This window comes from Vulpes lagopus, chromosome 11 (assembly GCF_018345385.1).
Source record: "Vulpes lagopus strain Blue_001 chromosome 11, ASM1834538v1, whole genome shotgun sequence".
In the NCBI taxonomy this organism is placed as follows: Eukaryota; Metazoa; Chordata; class Mammalia; order Carnivora; family Canidae; genus Vulpes; species Vulpes lagopus.
The window spans coordinates 26,435,966-26,456,380 of NC_054834.1; the positions used below are offsets into that span (position 1 = coordinate 26,435,966).

The 20,415-nt window shown below is 58.5% G+C and overlaps 1 protein-coding gene across 2 annotated transcripts in view; it reads left to right on the plus strand.

Annotated features, from left to right (window-relative positions):
- Positions 1–261: 261 nt before the first annotated feature.
- CADM3 (cell adhesion molecule 3) overlaps positions 262–20,415 on the plus strand; it is a 30,473-nt gene continuing 10,319 nt past the window's right edge. Inside the window, exons 1-3 of one of the 2 annotated variants that reach the window (XM_041722724.1) lie at positions 262–604; positions 18,165–18,266; positions 20,221–20,361. In XM_041722724.1, the coding sequence (XP_041578658.1) occupies positions 520–604; positions 18,165–18,266; positions 20,221–20,361 (328 nt within the window). In that variant the 5' untranslated portion in view covers positions 262–519. The remainder of the gene's footprint in view (positions 605–18,164; positions 18,267–20,220; positions 20,362–20,415) is intronic. The other variant, XM_041722725.1, reaches the window with a different exon arrangement.

Genomic DNA, 20,415 nt, shown 5'->3' on the forward strand with positions numbered 1-20,415 from the left:
GGCGCACTGGGGGCGCGCTTGGGGCGCGGGGCCGGTGGGCGCGCCCCTGCCCGGGCCTGCAGTGGCCGCTCCCGCCAGCTGGCCCCAGGCCCTGCCCGGCGCCCCCTCCGCCCCAGCCGACAGGGGTGCGCGCGGCCCCGCCGCCCAGCCAGCTCGCTCCCTCGGCCCCGCACCCGCGCCCGGCTGGCGGGGCTCCCGGGGGAGAAGGCGGAAGGCACCACGAGGGCGCAGGGGGGGTGGAGGGAGGCGGGGGGCGGGGAATGCGGCAGCGGGGCCCCCCCGCGCCCGGCCCAGCCCCCCGCCGCCCCCCCTCCGCCCGCAGCCGAATGGTTTGCTCCGAGCGCCCTATTTAATCCCCGCGACTGCAGCAGCGCCGGCTCCCTCCCGGTCCCCGCCTCGGCCCCGGGCTCCGACGCGGCTCGGGGCGCCCACCGGTCCGCGCCGCCGCCCGCCGCCCGCCCGCGCCCCGCGCCCCGGGGACCCAGGCCCGCCCGGCGCCGCGGGAGGCTCGGCCGCGCCATGGGGGCCCGCCCCGCCCTGCCGCTGCTGCTGCTGCTGCTCGCCTGCCGCGGGGCGCCCGGGGGGGCCAACCTCTCCCAGGACGGTGAGTGCGGGCGGGGCGGGGGCGCGCGCTTTGTCTGCGCGGGGGCGGCGGGGGCGGCCCTCGGAGGGCGGGGGCGGGGGCGGCCGTGCACCTGCTCCGCGCCTGGCTGCGCGCGCGGCTGCCGGGCCGGGGGCTCGGGGGGGCTCCGGGAGCTCGGGGGGGCTCGGGGGGCTCGGGGGGCTCGGGCCCGGGGGTCCCGTGTGCGCGTGTCTGGCTGCGCGCGTCGGTGCCGCCGTCTGCCTCTGCGTTTCTGTGTCAGCATCCGTGTGTGTCTGTGTCCGTGTGCGCTGGGGGCGGAGTGAGATCCGGCGGAGTCAGGGCGTGTGTCGGGGTTTGTGGATGTGTCTGGAGGGCTCGCAGAGTCCGTGCACCCCCGAACCTGCTGTGTGCAAACACCGCCGCGCCCCCGCCCGCCCCCACCCACCCCCACCCACCCGCGGCGCAGCTCCGGGAAGGGGGCCTGGGTGAGGCCGCCGAGGGGGGCGTGGGCAAGGAAGGGGTGGGGGCTCCTCCTTGGAGCAAAACAACAACACCGGGCGGGGAGGTGGCGGCGGCCGGGATGGCGGTCCCCGTGGCGGTGGCAGCAGCTGGGAGAAGCAGCCCAGACAGGAGCGGAGGAGGTGGGGGAAGGCTGGGCAGAAGGAAGGACCAAGACGTTTGGGGAGGAGGATGCCCGGAGAAAACCCAAAGCTGCCCGGGGCTAAGCACTGATTTTGCCACATTGGAGGGGAGGGGAGCGGTAGGTGGCCTGAGCCCCTTGGCCCCAGGTGGGAACTCAAGCCTCCCTGGGTTTGTAAGGGTGAGACACAAGGAAGACAGTGGCGGGGGGGGGCAGGGAGGCGGGGCCAGGGTGAGGGGACTTGGGGAAGGGCCCCTCCCGCCCCGGCCCTGGCTATGTAGGTCAGCGCAGCCGTGGGGGCCCCTCGGCTTCCTTACAGCCCCGCTGCAGGTTCATGGGGCGGCAGGGGACAGTTTGTAGGGAGCCCAGGAAGGGAGCCGTGGCTCAGAGCCTCAGGTCTCCCGAGGAGGGAGGGCAGGCCTGGAGGGACTAACGGAATGCATCCTCTGGTCTCCTCTCCCCAGTCGCCCAGTGGGAGGAGGGCCTGGCTGCGGTAGGGGGAGAGGTAGGGGGAGAGGTAGGGCGAGAGGGGGCCGGGACCTCTGCGGAGCAAAGGGATGTGGAGAGTGAGGGGGAGGGTGGTGGCTATGCCCGGACAGATGCCAACCAGAAACAGAAAGAACCGCAGGGGAGGAGAAGGGGGAGGCGGCTCCTGGGCTATGGACCCAGTGGCCAGCAGGGATGGGCACGGGGCCAGGGCGGGGCGGGGGTGGAGAGGGGAGGGGTGAAACTGGGGAGGATGATGTAAAGAATTTCATCTGAAGAAAACAGGCTACGAGCCAGGGAGCCAGGGTGCCGGAGGAATAAGTGCTCCATCTCCTCTGACCTGCCCCCCAGCCCTGTCCCCATCATGATGGAGGAGCGTCAGCCTGTAGGACGACACCGGGGATCCCCACCCCTACAGCCTACAGCCAGCTGGCTGACCTCACCCTGTGCCCATCAACACCCCTAAGGGAGTCCCTGCTGGAGTCTCCACAGACACAGCAGCCCCTCCCCGCCGTGGAATCCCCCTTCCCCAGAGGACTAGGCTCATTCGAGGAGGGGAGGGGAGTCCCAAGGGCTGGCTGGGTGTGAGGCAAGGACAGGCTGCCGCTGTGTGGGCCTCGACCGGGCCTTGACTCTCGGCTGGCCGCAGCCCTGGGCCATCTCATCCCGCCAGGTGTGCTCGACACAGCCAGTGTGACCCACCCCGCACCTGTTTGGCAGTGCAGACTGCCACCCCGGGCTGGGACCTGCACAGAGGGAGGTCACCCCGCGAGCCGGAGCGCTTCAGCTCGAGGACAGACCACTGAAGAACGGACTAAAGCCCTGTGCTAGCCAAGTCTCCCCTCCCCAGATGCAGTACTCCGTCTAGGCCCTCCCTCCACTTGGGGGGGCCCCCCGGCCCTCACCCCGGGGTGTAGTAAGGCTGAAACCCTCCGTTGTCATATCTCCAAGCACTGGGGGGAAGGCTTGCGGGGCACTGACTTTGGGGAATCGGGAGTTTCCAGAGGAGATTCGGCAAGTCAGGGATGGGGAGGGAGGCCCGCTCCCGAGCAAGAGTCCGAGGAGGCCTCGTTTTCCTTGGAGAGCATCGTCGGTCGGGGTGGCGGACATCCGTCTGTGCGCAGCGTCCCGGGTCTTACCGCTGTACGGGCTGCACGGCCACATGCAGGCTTTACCTCGCCTAATTGTGCCTCTTGGTTTCTGGACCCATGAAGGCGAGCTCTGAGGTGGGAGGCAGTAGCAGAGATCTGATGCTCAGGGCGTGGACGGCCATCCTGACCAGGGGCCCAGGCAGGGAGCTAGGCAGCCCGCGGCCCGCCCCATAGTGTGCGCCAGGGCAAGGGGCTGCGGTGTGAAAGTGGGGGGACAGCGCTCCCCAGGGCCCTGATGCCCGCGTGCTCCGGGGTGTGTGGTACAGTGGCTACCTCCGTGCGGAAGGAAGGAAACCACCCCCTGCGCGGCTGGGGTGGGCAGCTTTTGTAGGGTTCGTGAGGCCGAACAGGCGCTGAGACGCCGGCGGGCATCCCCAGGGTCAACCCTAGGGTCGGCAGACTGGAGGCTGCGAGCTTGCTGTGGGCCGTGCTGCTGTCCGGTGAGCGCGTGGCCATTCAACACGCTGAGCCACCTTCCTGGGGTCCCCCTTCCCCAGGTTCTTCCCAGCCCGTGAGCTCACCGAGTATCCCGGCCTGGCGGACAGCCTGACGGCTTCGGCTGGTGGCCCTTTAACCTTGCGCCGCCCCACACATGACTGTCGTTCCCTTCCCAGTGACCTTCTGTCCACCACTGTCCATTCTCCAGCCCCCTGGCCAGGTGCCCAGTGTAGGGCTCACGCCCAGTGCGCCGGAGAAGTCCAGAGAGCACTGGCTCCACGGCTGCCCACGGGCCTGCCTGGCTCACCTGCTCCGTCCTGAGCTCTCCTGGGGTGCCCTCAGGGAGGGCGTGCGTTCCCTGGCTCCAGAGGGGGCTTCCCGGGCTTCCCTGGCTCCGGGGGAGGTTCCCTGACTCCAGGGGAGGGGTCCCTGGCTCGGAGGAAGCAGTCCCTGGCTTCAGGGGAGGGTTCCCTGGCTCCGGGGTGGTTCCCTGACTCCAGGGGAGGGGTCGTCCCTGGCTCTGAGGGAGGGTTCCCTGGCTTGGAGGAAGGGGTCCCTGGCTTCAGGGGAGGGTTTCCTGGCTCCGGGGTAGGGGTTCCCTGGTTCTGAGGGAGAGATCCCTGGCTCCAGGGATGGTTCCCTGGCTCTGGGGGGTTCCCTGGCTCTGGGGGAGGGGCCCCTGACTCCAGGGGAGGGGTCCCTGACTCAGAGGAAGGGGTCTCTGGCTTCAGGGGAGGGTTCCCTGGCTCCAGGTGGGGGGGCAGTTCCCTGGCTCCGTAGGGGGGTTCCCTGGCTCTGGGACCTCCCCACGGAGGAAGCAGTCTGTGTGACGAGGGGCCCAGGCCACAGCACGTCCACTGGCTCTCCAGAGTCCCAAGATCCCCCTGGGGGGCGGGGGGCGGGGGGACTAAGGCACCACTGCTGCCCAGAGGAGCTTCTTCCAGGACAGTGCTTTGCTCACTTCCATTTTTAAAGCTGAGACATTCCTCTCTCACATAAGCAAAAACTGATGAGAGGAGAATTACTCTTCTGGAAAGGGAGAGGACAGACCTGTGGCTGCTCTGTCACCCTTCTTGCCGCCCTTCCGCCCCACTGCGGGCGATCCCCCCCCCTCCGGGCGCCCCGCTCCCACAGCCTGAGGTCCTCCGCCCCCTGGGACGCCAGTGAGGGAGCCAGCCCGCTGCCCTCAGACGCTCTCTCTCTGTCTCCTTCCTCTTCCAACCGAGGCTGCAGGCCCAAGTCTAATTTCAAGAGTGCCTTGCTGGAAACATTCCCTGTTCACTCGGGGAGTGACTCACAGTTCTGCAGCCATAAAATTCCACAGATGGCATCTTTCGGGTGTTCCGGTCACTCCAAAACAGCAGCCTGCGCGCGGCTGTGCTATCGCCCTGCAAACCCCGAGACTTGGCTTCGGGGCTCCTCGCTGGTGCGACTTTCCTGCAGTCCACAGGACGGGCGGAAGGGAATCAAGAGCTGCTTGTGGCTAAGTTACGGGCTAGGGATAGTATCTGCACCGTTATCACCAGAGAGATGACCCCCCGGAGCAGGGGTAGGGGGAGGAGGCCGGAGCGGGGGGTACTGTGAGTCATCACCTTTGTAGCCTCCTGCTCACTGGTTCTATGGTCCCCGTTTTGTCATCCGCTTCTCAGAGATGGAATGTCACCTAAGGCTGGTCCCCTAGGTTCCAGGCTCTCCCCGAAGGCAGCTGGTGGCCTGGGTTACCTCCGTGCTGACCACGAATGAAAAAAAAAACAAAAAAACAAACAAACAAAAAAAAACAAAAGAAAAACCCAGAGCATTAGGAAGTTTGGGTGATCATATCTTCTCCTTTTCATCTTTCGTGTTAAAATTTAACATTTCCCGTTTAACGCCTGGCTATAGGCCCATATACTGGAACATTCTGTTTCCTGGATGAGGTCATGTCCTGGAGGTCTCTCCATAAACTCTGAGAACGGCAGTCCCCACGGGAATGCTTATAGGGGATAGAGAGAAATAAAGCCTCCGAAAGGGAGCCTGGAGAGTCAAACCATCAGATAAGGATTCAGGTCACTGAAAACGCAGTCAAATTAAGAATAAATAAGTCCCATGCAACTGTACAATGGAGAAGAATAAGTCTCTGGGGCCAACGACTTGCCTCTTCCTCTGGGGTTGGCAGTAGTGTGGATTCTTTATGAAGTCAGAACCAGCTGGTGTTCGGGGTTCCTAACCCCCCAGCCCAGTCCTGCTGTAACAAGCAGACCCACCCCTTCTAGTACCGGGCAGCCGAGCTTTCAAGAGTCTCGAACACAAGAAGCTGTTGAGGTTTTGGCAAAATAGAGGCTTAGTAAAGCCACGCATCTATTCTTCACTGCAGCAACAAGTACTAGAGAGAGGGAGAGAGAACGGTGTGTCCTTTTACCAAAATTTCTCTAAGTGTAAAGAGACTGACCAGATGTCCCAACTAAGAGGCGTGATCCACTCCTCTCTCCCACACGCCCTGAAGACGGCACTACTCACGCCCATCCGGGGTCCCTCAGGGCACCGTGACCCTGAAAGACAGATGACGGATGAGAAACCCCACGGCTGTCCACGCCCCAGCGTCTCTGAGGGGACACAGGCCCCGTGGCCTCATTTCCCTCATTAGGAGATGCTTTAATCCATGACTGACTTAGCAATTAAAGCCCCCTCCACTGCCACGGACACCTAGGTAATTGTCGCTAATTACTGAGGCTGCTTGCGGCGGTTAACTCGGTCGGCGGGTGGGCCTCACTTCTTGTAGGATCTTGGGCGTACAGGTGGCAAGTGCGAACAAAGTGCTTCCCGGAGGCCCTTGAGAGCAAGTGAGGGGCACAGGGCGATGCTAGCGGTGGCCCCATGTCTCCCATGTCTGTGGGTTCAGTGCGAGTCTGAGCCCCTGCCCGGGAAGGGAAGCGGGAGCGCTGAGCTCTCCATGGTGCTAGCCCCCACCTGCCTCTGAGGCTGCTCCTGCTGCTCTCCGTGGTCCTGCCCTCCCTCCAGCCTCCCAACCCTCCACCCCTCCTACGCGCATCCTCGCCCCCCCCACACACACACCCACCACAGACACGCAGGGTCTTGGCCACGAGCCCCGATCCGCTCCACCAGGACGAGGGGCACAGACCTTGAGATAGGGACACGAGAGGTCCTCACGGCTGTCTAAACAACCGCAGCAAGGGCACAGGACGAGCAAGCGACACCGAGGTTGAGCAGATGTAGGGGAATAGGGCCTATGGTGACCTCACGTGGCCTCCGGAGAACTGGGTGTCTTGCCATATCCCAGAGCCGTAAACTCAAAACAGAACCACAACACAGTCATGGTTCAGGCTGAGACGCTGTTGCTCACATAGGGCAAGTACCACACCAACACTGCGAATGTGCAATGCAAAGCGCGCTGTTCCTGGTTTCGGAAGGCCCCTCCCCATGCCACTATGAGCCTGACGGCTGGCCGGCTCAAACTGTCCTGTCACGGTGCTTACTTCCCCTTTCCCTCGACCTTAGCAGTAAATACAAAGACAACACGTACGGATGATGGGTCACCTGAGCCGATAATGGAGGAACTTCACGTACGAGGGGCACAGAAACCAAGTACTAACACCCTGACTCCGGTCCCCCATCTTTCCCACCACCTTGTACAGAACTAAATACGAGCATCTCATCCTAGAGCCCAAGTCCTTGGCCACGTCTCAGGAGAGACGTATCTTTAAAGTGGACTCTGCTACTCTTTTGGGGTATCTGCCAATGCCAATGACGTCAAATGCGGCAAGGAGCCGAGAATGCTCAGCCCCTGCCAGTCTGAGACTAGACAGCCTGTTCCTCCCGTCACATCAGAACTGCACGAGCTCATCTTCCCCTAAATGCTGCTTCCCCCCCCTCCCCATTATCAGTTGCTTGGTACTAGTTCCTAGAATAGCGAACGCCGGCGAGTGACCTACAGCAGAACCCAGCCGGGGAGGCAGGCTCCCAGGATGGATTTCCAGGGCCCCTCTTCCATCTCCTCATGGGAAACAAGGAGAAACTTCATTCCTCAAGGACGGGTAATGGAAGTGATTTATCTCCATGAGCGAGCCTTCAGGAAGGCAGAATTTGGGTTACAGTAACAGCTGGAGTATCTCCTATCCACCCGTCCCCCTGAGCCCCCCTGTTCTCATGAACAGCGGACATATTGCAGAAGGGATTCTAATGCGGAGCTTCCAGTAATTTTTTTTTTCTTCCCAAAACGTGCACCATTTCTTCTATGTAACTTCTTCCCTCTGGGATTCCTTAACCCTCTCTGTCTCCTGGAGATCTCCAGGAGAATGATAGGAACGCTAAATAATATAAAGAACTAAAATGCAGTCGTCTCTAAGGATTTATTTTTCCTTACCCCCGGCCAGACCTGCACTAATTGTGTATTGATTGCTAATTATAAGCACCTTTGGCTCATTTACTTCCTGTTCAGGGTCGGGAAGGTCAGATGCATCACCTTGCCCTAGGGATAAAAAGAACAGGGAGTGAAGGCTGCTATCTCCACCACTCATCTCCGAGCCAACCACTACTTAGCTCTGCACTTGCTTCATATAATCCCAGATATTAGCAGGGCCGACTGGAGATCCCGAACCCCCAGTACCGGGTTTCATCGTGAATATGCAAATCCTGGCTTCCAACATTGATTTGTCTTCTGTTGCCCTGATTCTTTGCTTCCGGTCCTGATTCTAGAGTTCCAGCCAAAAGGTCCAGAGGGTGAACTGGTTTCTTGAGTCTCTGACTTAAATACCTGCTACTTCTTAGAAACCCGGCAGCAAGACTTTAGCAAATACATTGAAGACAAGTAACCTGAGACTTAGCACAGCTTGGGTCAAGCTCTCAAGAGCCTAGAGCCAAGTCCTTTCCTTATTATGGATCGAGGGGCCAGTTTTACCATCTGCTCCTAATAATTTGTCCCTCAGTGGATGCAAAAATGACAGCAGGACAGTTGTACTCATTCCTACTCTTATTCTAATTCCTAAGGATGACATCTTTCCAAACACATATTATATGTTTTCTCCTCCCATCTCTGTCCCATCATCTCAGACAAATATAAAAACCACCACCACTAAGCGCCCAGGCTGCACATATTCCCATTTATCCTCAACTGCTGCTTCATGCCAACCCTCTTCTGGTCTCCAAGCCCTGGAGTCCAGTGTCAGTGACAGATGGCCTGAGCCTCAGCCCTTGGGAGGGGAGAGGGTTCTGGCCCTCTCCTGGGGAGTCTGAGCAGAAGAGAGAGCCTAAATTCTGCTTTGGGGAAGAATCTCTGAGTTTGAGCCATATGGTTTTCTGGAAGTAAGGGGTTCTGACTAATAATGGGCTGGGGAGAAGAAGGGCCCTGTATCTGGGTCATAGGAAAAGCTGTATGTTTATGTCAGGAGAAAAAAAAAGAAAGAAAGAAAATAAAAACAGAGAGGCGAATAGTGAATAGCGTAGTGTGTCATGTGTGTTAAGGGACACACGCTGAACGAGAGAAGAAGGGGAACTAGGCTGGAATACAGATGCACCACGGGGAACCAAAATGGGGTGTCTGCCCTTGTCAGAGAGGATACCCAGCGCGGGTCTCAGGGAGGAACAGGAGATCTGGAGGTCCTGCTGTGCCGACCGCCAAATCCGTAGGCTCGGAAGACGTTGTCTGTTGCACAGAAGCGTGGGGGTCCCCTCTGGAGGGCTCCGAGTAAGGCTAACTGAATAAGGTGCCACCCTCTGGAAAATAGAATTTTTTTTCTTTTTTTAAGAGAGAAAAGTGAAGGGAAGAGACTAAATCTGTTAGGACTGCGGGAGGGGGCCCGGAGCGGCGTGGGTGTGCAGAGCGGAACACATCTGTCTTCATGTAATGCTCTCTCCACTGCCCTGAACCTGCCATCCACACCTTGACTCCGATCACCCAGTGAAGGGAAACAGTGAAAACAAGTCTGTAAAATCAGAGCCAGCAGAGATGAATGCGTTCTCGCCTGACTTCTAACAGATTAAACTTTTTTCCCCCAGGCATGGCTACCCCCCGCGCCCCCCCGCCCCCGCCTGCCACCAAGCGGTCAGGGCTGAGAGATGAGACAGGGAGTCCCCCACCCCGTGCACCGACGCAGGCATCAAGGCCCCACAGCACCGACTGAGGATTGGGGCATCAGGGGACCCGTCTTCATCCCCAACCTCCCCCTCCCAGCCCCGGGCGACTTTGCGGGCCCCAGTCCCTCCTCTGCCATATGCACGCTGTCCAGGGGGCGAGCAGCCCCCTGCGTTCGCAGCCTCTGTTGTTTCCTTTCCCAAGTATGTTCTAAGGTGGGAGGGCTCTCCGCAGCTCGGTTGCATCCGTGTGAGAGCGCAGCAAGGTAAATTTGGGGAAGGGGTGGGAAGTGTCTGCACTGGGTGCGGGGGGAGGCCTGAGAGTTCAGACCAAGTCAGGCTCCCCGAAGGCCTGGCCCGATTTATGGGTGTGTGAGCGCGTGGGAAGCAAGCGAGGAGGTGGCGTGAACGGACACTCCTCGGGTGGTCCAGTGGCCCGGCACTACCATCAAGGAGGGGGCCCGCACCCGGCCTCACCTGCTTACCTGAGACCCGGCAGGTGCCTCGGCCCCTGCACAGACCCAGCCGCTCTGGCTTTCGTGGCAATCCTCCCCCCCTCCGGAGCCAACCTCTGCACTCTGCCTCACGCCCTCCAGCCGCTCAGCCCAGAACACTCCATACGTGCTTGTGCACAGCACACCCGGGCCTGGAAGCAATGAGCTAAAGCTGGGGAAGGGGCGCTCTGGGGTCCCGATCCCCTTCCCCTTTGTGTCCCAACTGCAGTTCCCGCTAGGACGCAGTATTGGCTGCAGAGGGGCTTGTTTTTGTTGGGGGCCAGCCCAGGGCTCCCTCCCAGCGCTAATGCACCGAGAACACTGACTCAATAGCAAATCAAAGCAACAGCTGTCCCCACCTCCTTCTCTGCCACCCACTTCCTAGTCCCTGCTCCTCGGAATCTTAACGAAGTCTCTGAGGGGCCCCTCAGCCTACCACGAGCCCACTTCTGCCTCCAGAGTTTTCTCTCTCCTGAGCTCAAGAATAGGACATGCTCCTGTGCTCCTTCTCCTCCTGTAGCATCCCCCCACCCCCAGTCCAGCAGCCTGCGCCTCCCCACCGCCAGCGGCCAGCACACACGTGCACACACACAGCCTGTCCTCACTCAGCCCCTTTCACATCTGAGGGCACGAGCGCCTTCTGCCCCTCGGGTCCTCTCCGGGGAGACCTGCAGCAGCCGGGGGGGCCCGGCGTCTGTACAGGTGCCGCCCATCACGGCTGCAGGAGCTCATACCCTACCTCACTCTGCCTCTCACCTACCTGGCATGTAGGGGCCTTACCTTCCATGAGGTCTCCTGGGGCTGGGGGGCTCACTACCACACACAGACAGGTGGGGAGCCGACAGGTAGATGTCGCCGAAAGTAAAATCACACTAGCTGGCAGCCTCGCCTCCAAATGCCCTGGCCCACAGGCTGCCATCCAACGACAGTAGCCACAGGAGCCGGGCTTCTAACCGCGGGCCCCGCAGACTGCCTGTGTGGCCTCGTTCAAGTTTCTCAACCTCTCTGAGCCCTGGACTTTTCTTCTTCTTTTTTTTTTTTTTTTTTGGATTTTTCTTCTTTAAAATGAGATTTGCACTAGATATTACTTTGGATTCTTGTCCACTCTAAAAGTCTAGGCTTTTTTTTTTTTTTTTAAGATTTTTTAAATTTAGTCATTTGAAAGAGAGAGAGGAGTGGCCCAGGGAGAGGAGGAAGAGTTCTCCCCATGGGGTTGGATCCCAGGACCTGGGGATCATGACCTGAGTCGAAGGCAGATGCTTGACCTGCTGAGCCACCCTGGTGCCCCTCAAAGTCTTTGCTTCTAAGAATGATAGAGGGGGACATATTTGGGGGAGGATTAGGCACAAGAGAAGGAAGAGGGGAATTACTGAATTTTGATAAGAGGGCATCAGAAAGGACATGAACCCACCCTCCATGTGGTAGAATCAAAAAGATCCCAGGATTAACCACCTCTGGCCATTAGGGGTCAGCAGAAAGTGACCAGACTGCTAATGGGTGTCTGGGTTTTAGGAAATACACACAATATATTTATTGGTGACATACTGTAGTTTGATACTTTTCCCTAACGTTTGTGTAAAACAAAATATTTGGAATAAGTAAGTTTTGCTTTTGGTGTTTTGGGGAGTTTTTTTGGTTGTTGGTTTTTTGTTGTTGTTGTTGTTGTTGTTTAGTGAAAAGAGGGTTAACACATAGATAAGCTTTTTGTTTTAACCCCACCCTCACGCCCACCACAGGCGAGCCAGCCAACTAACCCAAAGATTCCCTCCTCCTCATTCAGCCTGGAAAAGCTTAGCCACACACCATTCCAAGCCCAGGAAACAAAAGCCTTTCATTTCCAATGACCTGCTTAGGATGGAAGCAGAAGGCATCTGCCAACGTTCAGTAATAAACCTGTTGGAGCCTGGATCAGCCCCTTCCAAACCCAAATCTCTGGGATTATCTAAGGGTGTAGGATCCCTGGTTCTGTCAATCCAAACCTCTCGGCCACGCTTCACCAAGCTACGGGGGCAAATCGCGGAATACGCACTTGTGTTCATGCAAGTTCCGTTTCCCACCCTATTTACCATCTATTCTCACTTATATCCTGCATGCCTCCTGGGACAGCACAGCAAAGCTGAGAGAGTAGTGCCTTGTGGGCCCGAGAGGCTGCTGGGAGCCAGAGGGAAAGGAGATAAACAAGGCTCCAGGAGGAGAAGCCAGACGGCAACAGAAAGAACGGAGGGAACAAGGAAGGAGCAAGGTCTCGGTGGGTGGAGGGGAGGCCAGGTAAGGGAGGCGGGCTGCTGGAGCGTAACTGAGTCCCCCAGCAAATGTGAGCTGGAGCATGGCTGAGCTGAGCTGGGGCATCCTTTACGTCCTGCAGCCTGTGAGGGGACAGAGGCCCACCCCGGAGGAGGAGCGGCAGAAAGAGCAGAAAATCCACCTGAAAAGACAGGCAATCCCGAATGACGGACGGACTCCACCTTTCCGCCCCCAGCTGCTGTCTGACTGCACTGTGTAGTTCAGAAAGAAGTAGGGAGCTGAGAACTCAGGGGAGGGCAGAGCTAGAAGGGGCTGGAAGGTGGAAGCAGGAGAGGCTTCTCGACACTCAGGCCTTCAGCGCCTTAGATTAGGACGCGACAGGGTGACCCCCGTGGAAGTAACACAATTCCCGGCAGCCCGAGAGCAACTGTGAGAGCATAAAAGGAGTCCTTTTTTGATCAGGGTATTGTGTTCTAAAGTCCCTCGGGTCAAAGTGACTCCCCCCACATCATGCAGTTACCATGTAGGTCAGGACTCACAGGGGCCCGGCCCTCCTTCCCTCCAAGTGCAGAATCAGACATTCACTGTTAAAGAAACTTGTGGCTCTGGGCAAAAAGCAGAGCTCCAGGGCCTGAGTCCTGAAGCTGATTTTGCCGGGCCCGTTCTCTCCCGTGTGTGATCCAAATACACACAAGGATTCACTAGTAGCTCAGGGCAGGGGAAGAACGAGAGCGAGATCACCGGGGCCGGGGAGCCTGGCAAAGGGTGTGGGTAAATGATCCTAAAAGTGGGTCCCTTCAGTATTTTGGGCCACAGCCCCCAGTGTGTTTTTCCCTTGGAGATAACACTCCTCCACCCACCTGTCATGGTAGTCGTGAGGAATACCAAGTAGGCTGGGATGAAGAATATTTTTAACTCTGGAGTTAGAAATGCTGACTCATCATCATCATCATCACCATCACCATCATCATCAACTCCTACTCAGGGAGCTGGTTTTCTCTAGTCAGGGAAGGGAAGCTTCGGACCCAGGCGCCGGCAAGGCCAGCAGTGGCAACAGGGGAGCGTGCTGTCCCTGTCCCACCATCCCACACGGGCACCTGTAATCCTGCTCAGGGCCCTAAGGGCAATGCCCCATAGATTCCCAGAACGGAAAGGCAGGGAAGACGCAAGGCGAGCCATCGGGGCTCATATGGGCACCTTCTCTTAGCCATCCCTCCTAGCATCGCTCAGACAGGAGACATGCTCCATTGCCATTCATTCGAGTCGCTCATTTATTTATTCAATAAATATTTATTGAGCACTTACTACACGTGAGGACACATGTTATGAGCGAAAAAGTGAGTCACAGGTGATACTGTGCTTTCCAGGGCACGCTGGTAGGTCTCCAATTCCCACCTCTGCTACTCTTAATGTGAACAATCAATCGGAAGGACACTGGTGGGTGAAAGGGCTACTTTGTCCTTTACAATGCTACGAGTCCTACAGATCCTGGAAATTCTTGGTAAATAAACCAAGAACTAAGAAGCCCCCAAGGCAAGTGAGAGCAAACAAGACGCTCACTCTGTTTTCAGCCCAGACACTGGAGTCCTATGAAAGCGTAAAGGGATTCTCTTAGTTTTAACTAGACACCTTTTACCACGTGGTTGGCTCAAAAGCCCCACATTGTGAAGCTCTTGGGGGTAAATGAAGCAGCCCCCGGACGTATCAATGAGCCACATGAGGAAATCCAATTAAAGATGACATTCAGTGGGTACAAGCCATCCCATCGCCACCACAAGCCCCCATTCCCAGCGTGCTACACTGGTTACCTTGACCACATGGCAGGTGAGCAGTGTGACCGCTGTCGAGGTGAGCCAGCCCTGGCCAGTGACGCGGGAAGGAATCTTTTCCCCTAGAACTCCTGCACCCCCCCCCCACACACACACGAAATGCACGCTCCTGCAGAGGAAGGCGGGCAGCAGAGATGTGCACAAAGCCTGGGCTCTGCAGTCCGAGGGGTCTCATCGGACACTTGGTGGCTCCATCATGTGGACGAGTTGCTTAACTTTTGTGAGTCTTGGTCAACTCGTGCATAGCACTAGCTATCAGGAGGGCTGTACTGGATAACGATTCTAGGGCACCTAACTTGGATTTTGACACACCCGAGGTGATCAATAAATACGATTCCCACCATATCGTTGCTTCTAGAGCTTCAGCCTCTGGACGGTCTACCCTCTGTCCTGTGTCCTCCTCCCCAGTTTGGTTTGCTCTTTCCAGATGCTGAGCCTATTTCTCACGACAGACGATGCCCAGCGTCTTTGACTCATTTATTAAATATGTATTTATTAAGCCCCTTCTACGTGCAATACACTGCATTAGGGCCCCGTGCAGGATACAGAGGTGAATCAGATGTCAGCCCCTAACTGCAAAATCTTTGTAAGTTAGTGGGGGAAGCCAAACTCCAAACTCGCAGCATAACTTAAGAAAAGTAGATAAAGTGTCGCAACTCGGAGAAGCCAGAAAGGATTTCCATCTGGAACAGTAAGGAAGACTTCTCCCGGGAAGTGGCACAGAAAGGAGGCTGTGGGCACGGGAAGGGCTTAGATGTGTGAAGATGGGTGGAGGGCATTATCCGCAGGGTTACGGTAGGAAGGGGTTGGGCAGGCAAGCCAAGGGTCCTTAGAAAACTCAGAAAGGCACCATGTCTGGGATATGCGTGGGATAAGGAAAAGACAAAGCTGGAAGGCGCAGTGGCATGAGGCTGCCCAGGGTCTGGAACGCCAGCCCGACCCAGCTGGATATTATCCGCAAAGGATGGGATGTCAGCGAAGGGGAAGCAGGAAGACAGTAAGGCCCATGAATGGAATCTCTTCGCTGCTCTTCCCTACAAGTAGCCTGGGCCCCCAAACAGGTGGCTCTGTGGGCCGATGGCTCTGAGCAGAAGATCCGCTGTGTCCACTGCAACGGCCATGCCGCCCTTCCGGAGCGCTCCTGAGCTTCCCCTGCTCGTTGGGGTCCACGGAAGGAATCGATGCCGGGGTCCTAAATGATCGGCGCAGTCTGAACCCAAAGGCACAAGGCTTTGGCGGCCCCGGCCACCATTTCTGCTACTTACGCCTGTTTCTGTTAATAGCATTCTCATCACTCGGCCGCTGCCGGAGGAGTGGCCATCAGGATTTCCCATTACGGGTGTACAACGTCCTAAGAAGTGAGGAAACTTGGAGGCACGCTAACAGACAGTTCTCAAGAGAAGGCATGAGATCACAAGTGCTTTTCAGAATTGGAGGGAGCACATCACCCCATCAGGGAAAGGAAAAAATAAACACCACACAGCTCGCTGTTCTCCGGCTTCTAAAAACATTACAAACTAGAGTGAGTTCAGGGACGGACAGAGACGATCTATGCCATTTCCTGGACACTATTGGTGTTAGTTATCAGTCCCCTCCTCTGAACGGTTCGGTGTGGTTCACCATTCCACGTATTCATCCCATAAGGGGTGGGGCGGGGGGGAGGCAATGCCAGCAAAATGCAGGAGGAGGGGAGAGACGAAAGAAATAGAAGCAAGGAGAAAAGCAATTGAGGGAATGCAGAAAAAAAAGGGGGGAGCAGGAGAGTGGAGACCACATCCGTGCTGCTGGGCTGCTGGGCAGGTACTTCCTTTGCCTGGTGGGGGGGGGACACACAGCAGGGCGCCAGGTGTGCCCCGGGAATGGCCAGACCCCATTTCAAGCACCGAGAGCTGAAGATACAAAGGCGAGTAGGGCCAGGCCCCAGCTCCCAGCCACTCCAAGTTGAGATGGGGGGACTGCCAAGTGAGCACGCGGCATTGATACGACGGGGACCGGCGAGAGGCCACGCGGAAAGGGAGCTGCTGAGAAAGCTTTGAGGGCCCCCAGGGAGACAGAGAGGCTTCTCGAGAGGCTGCTCTTTGTGGGCCTGGAGGGAAGCCGTGGCCGACTCCAACCTCCTGTCTAAAAGCAGCGGTGGTCCTGTTGGGCGGTCTCCCTCTCTAGGTGGTTCTCACGTTGAGGTCCACCTGCAAACCCAGGGGTGCTGTTCCCAAGTACGCGGGGCCGTTCCCTCTGTCCCTGTGAGCAAAGGCCTGTTTGGTGCTTACCTAGTGCACACAGTCCCAGTACTGGGGGGCGGGGACCCCCTCTGGCTTCCCCCTGTCCCCCCAGCACCCCAATCGGGCTTTCCAACCGTGCGTCCGCGCGCCCGCAAATGCACAACCTGGACAAGAAGATGAAACACTCACCAGGTCAGGCGGCCTCCAGCCTTGCAGTCCGGGAGGGCAGGGGGCGGCCAGGCCCGGGAGGGGGAGAGCCCTGCGCCCAGGCACCTGGGGCCGGGCGGGCATCCGCAGCCTTCTCGCCGCTCTGCACCCCCGCGTCCCCCCACTGCCCACTGTGCCCGCGGCCCCGGGGTTCCCGCCGACCCTCCCTCCCGCACTCTCCCTCCGCCCGTGGGGGGGGCCTGGGGCCCGCTCTTGGAGGGAACAGGGTTCCCCCAATCTCCTGGAGGATGCGTGTGAGGACCCGCCGAGGCGCACTCTGGGGCCGAGACCTCTTGCCCCGGCCCTCCCCTGCTCTCCCCTCGCAGCCCCTCCTCTGCTCTCCCCGCCCCTTCCCTGCTCTCCTCCTCTCCACCTGCCCCGTGCCCCCTTCCTCCTGATTCTGCGGAGCCCCGGGGGTCCCGCCCCCTCTCTTCTGGGGCCCCCTTCTCAGGCTGCGCTCGCACCGCCCCTTCCCTGCTCCCCCCCTCTCTTCCCCTTCCCTGGGTCCCCCTTCCTCCTGATTCTGCGGTGCCCCCGGGGTCCCGCCCCCTTTCTTGGCGGGGGGGCCCTTCTCAGGCTGCGCTCGCACCGCCCCTCCCCTGCTCTCCCCGCCCTCCCCTCCCCTGCTCTCCCCGCCCCCCCTGCTCTCCCCGCCCTCTCCTCCCCTGCTCTCCCCCGCCCCCGCTCTCCCCCTCTCCCCCTGCCCCCTGCCCCCTTCCTCCCGGCTCTGCGGTGCCCCGGGGTCCCGTCCCCTGTCTCCGGACCCTGCTCAGGCTGCGCTCGCCCCGCCGGCCTCCCCGGGTCCCGCCGCGCCCGCCAAGTTCCCGCGACTCCCCGCCCGGGACGCGTCGCCGCTGCGGACTCTGCCCAGCAGCCGATGACGTCACGGAGCGCTGCGCCGCTGATTGGCTGCTCCGGGGCTTGCGGCGGGAGCCTTGGCGGCTTCGCGAGGCGGGCTTCTTTGTCCGTCGGCGGGTTCGGGGAGCGCTGGGGCCGGGCGGGCGGGGAGCACGGCCAGGGAAGTCCGGGGGCCGGGGGCAGGCGGGGCAGCCCAGGCCGCGACCGCTGGCAGGTGGCACCGTGCACCCCTCCCCTCCCCCACCCCCACCCTCACCCCCTACTTCCTCCTCCACCCCTGCCTGGAGCGCCCAGGGCCTACGCGGGAAAGTCAGCGAGCTCTGGACTGGGGATCGGGCCTTTGATTCCCAGTCTTTGTTCTCCTGTGTGCATGACCTTGGGCAAGTCCCTTCTCTCTGCTCCCACGCTGCACAACAGGAACCAGCGTGTGTGTGTGTGTGTGTGTGTGTGTGTGTGTGTGTGTGTTTCACGGGTCTATTCAAAGGACGAAGAGTAAGCGTGTTTCCTGATGGCTTCATCTGTTGTGTTAGTAGACAGGACCGCGAACCTGAAAGAGTCCTGGATAAGGAATGAAAAATCTTTGTGCTTATCTTTCATTTTCTGGAAGGACCTTCACCAAGTGACGTTGAACCTTTCTAGGCTCCATTGTCCCCATCTGCAAAGTGGGAGAACTGGACCAGAGGATCTTTAAGGTCTCTTCTGGCTCTGACATTGTGTGGCTGACTGGTTAAAGAAAAGCTAAGTTAGCATCCTCCTTTCATAGCCCCCCCTTGGGAGGAAGAGCTCACTTCCTTTTTGAGGACTCTAGCGAACGTCTCCCCTTGGCGAGTAACCCACCTTCTCTTAGGTACCTGGAGAACCTGCTTTTCATCCAGGGCCTGTCCTCTCCCCACCCCCGACAACCAGAGTATCCTGTAGGGCTCATCCTTGATGGAGATTCTCTCCCCAGGCTACTGGCAGGAGCAGGATTTGGAGCTGAGAACTCTGGCCCCACTCGGCGAGGCCATCAGCTCCACAGTCTGGAGCAGCCCTGACATGCTGGCCAGTCAAGGTGAGAATCCAGGCCCCTCATCTCAATGTCCCTCGGTTCCCTCAACCATCCTCACATCATCTCCCGCTCATGTTGCCTCTGCCCTATGTTCTCACTCCCCTCATTACCACACAGCTCCATCCGACATTTTAGTTCTAGCTCCACACCACCGACTTCTCTCGCACCTATGCCTCTTCCCCTGCTCCAGTACACAGACCTCTGGACCCCCTACACCTTTCCCCCAAAATAAAATGATTCCAGCTACAAGTGTATTAATTCAGAATAAGTAGGTGCCTAGAAGGCACAGTCGACATAGAGTTCTTCAAAGGGACCCAGGGTTAACAGGATTACCCATCAAAACTTGGTATGTGGCTAGCGGTGGATGAAAGGTTTCCCCGAATCTTTTGTTCAGATGCTTAAGGGATAAATCACGCCCCAGTTTACTCAGGCAGCGCAGTCCCTGGCTCTTAAAAATCATAGTTTACATTTTCAAGTTAGACTACACTTGAGCATCCCCATGAATAGGCCACTGCTTTGAGAGTTGAAGAACAGAGGTGTAGTCCTCCCTGGAGTCACCGATCGATGCCTAGGCAATCACTCCACCTCCATGGCCTCATTGTCTGCATCCGTTAGACTAGGGGATTGGATTCCACGATCCCGAAGATCCCCTGTCAGTTCTGTTACAATTCTGAGCACCAGCATCAGCGGCCAGACTCTGGGCTCCAGTGTGGAGACAGCCACCCTCTTCTCTCCTCAAGGCCCCTTCTCTGCTAGAAGCGTTCATCATGCATTTCTTGGAAATGGAGCTCCGGTGACCGAGAAGGAGAGGAGTAACAGGGCGGCAGGAAGGCCAGGGCCATAGGGAGAATGAGGAGCCTTTAAAATCACTCAGGGAATGTAGGAAGTAGGCTTCTTTGCTTCCTATGGAGAGAAGAATGCTGCTTAACTAGTTTAGCACCCCAGAAGAGAGGCTGCGGATGCTTCAGAAATCAGAGCAGGGAGGCGGGGTTGCTTGAGTCCTGTGGAGGTCGCTGCTCTCTCTGGGGTCCCAGAAAGTCAGTCCTGGAGATGAGGGAATCAGCACTGGGAGCAGGATCCATGCCGTGGGGGACACAGAGCCATGCTGGGTGAGTGGCTCCCGGCCAGGCTAGCGGGAAGGCACATCGGGGAGTCAGATGCCGCATCCGCACGGTGTCTTATTCGTCCTCGGTGTTTAATTTGACTAAGGAGAGAGGGGCGAGAAGGTCTCTTCCATCACATAGAAGGGGAAAAAAAACCTTAATCCCTTACTCTCAAATATAGCACGAGGGGGGTGATTTGAGTTTGTGTGTTGAGAGGCCGGTTGTCCTGGTACCGAAAGAATGTGAGCTGACGATGAAGGGAAGCTATTGTGGGAGGAACTGAAAAGTCTGTGCCAAAATGTTTCAGCTTTTCTTTCTTTTCTTTTTAAATCTTTTGTGTTGCTTGTTCTACAGTTTTATCAGCTACCTCTTACGTAAACGAACGTGGGGCCCAAGGCGGGCTTGGCCTTCTGCTCACCTTAAGTTTGGGGATTTTCAGCCTTGAGCGCCTCTCCTGTCCGTGCTCTTCCCGGCGGGCGGAGGCAGGGAGGCAGCGCATAGAGGGACAGATGCGTGTGCGTGCTTTCAGAGTGAACGGCATCAGGGAAGATGCGTGTGCAGGGCTCTGTGTAGAGCTGGGCACCTTTATTCCTCTCGGGGCTGGTGGCCCTGTCAGTTCACTCAGCAAATATGCAGCAAGCCACTGTTCTTCTGTGTGTTCCAAGCGAGAGGCGAGAAGGTCTGTGTCCCCGTCCCTGGTCCCCGCCACCTCTGTTCCCTCCCCCACGACGCCTTAGGAGAACGCAGACACCCGGGCCTTGGACGGTCTGGGGTAGATGAGGCGCAGAGTGGCCCAGAAGCGGGAGGAGGGGCCAGGGCGTCCTCGGGAAGCTAACCCTCTCGTACTCCTGCAGATAGCCAGCCCTGGACGTCTGATGAGACGGTGGTGGCCGGTGGCACCGTGGTGCTCAAGTGCCAAGTGAAAGATCACGAGGACTCATCTCTGCAGTGGTCTAACCCTGCCCAGCAGACTCTCTACTTTGGAGAAAAGAGAGGTAGTGTCCCAGGTGTCCTCGCTCCGGGGGAGCTGTGGGCCCGGGGCCCCAGAT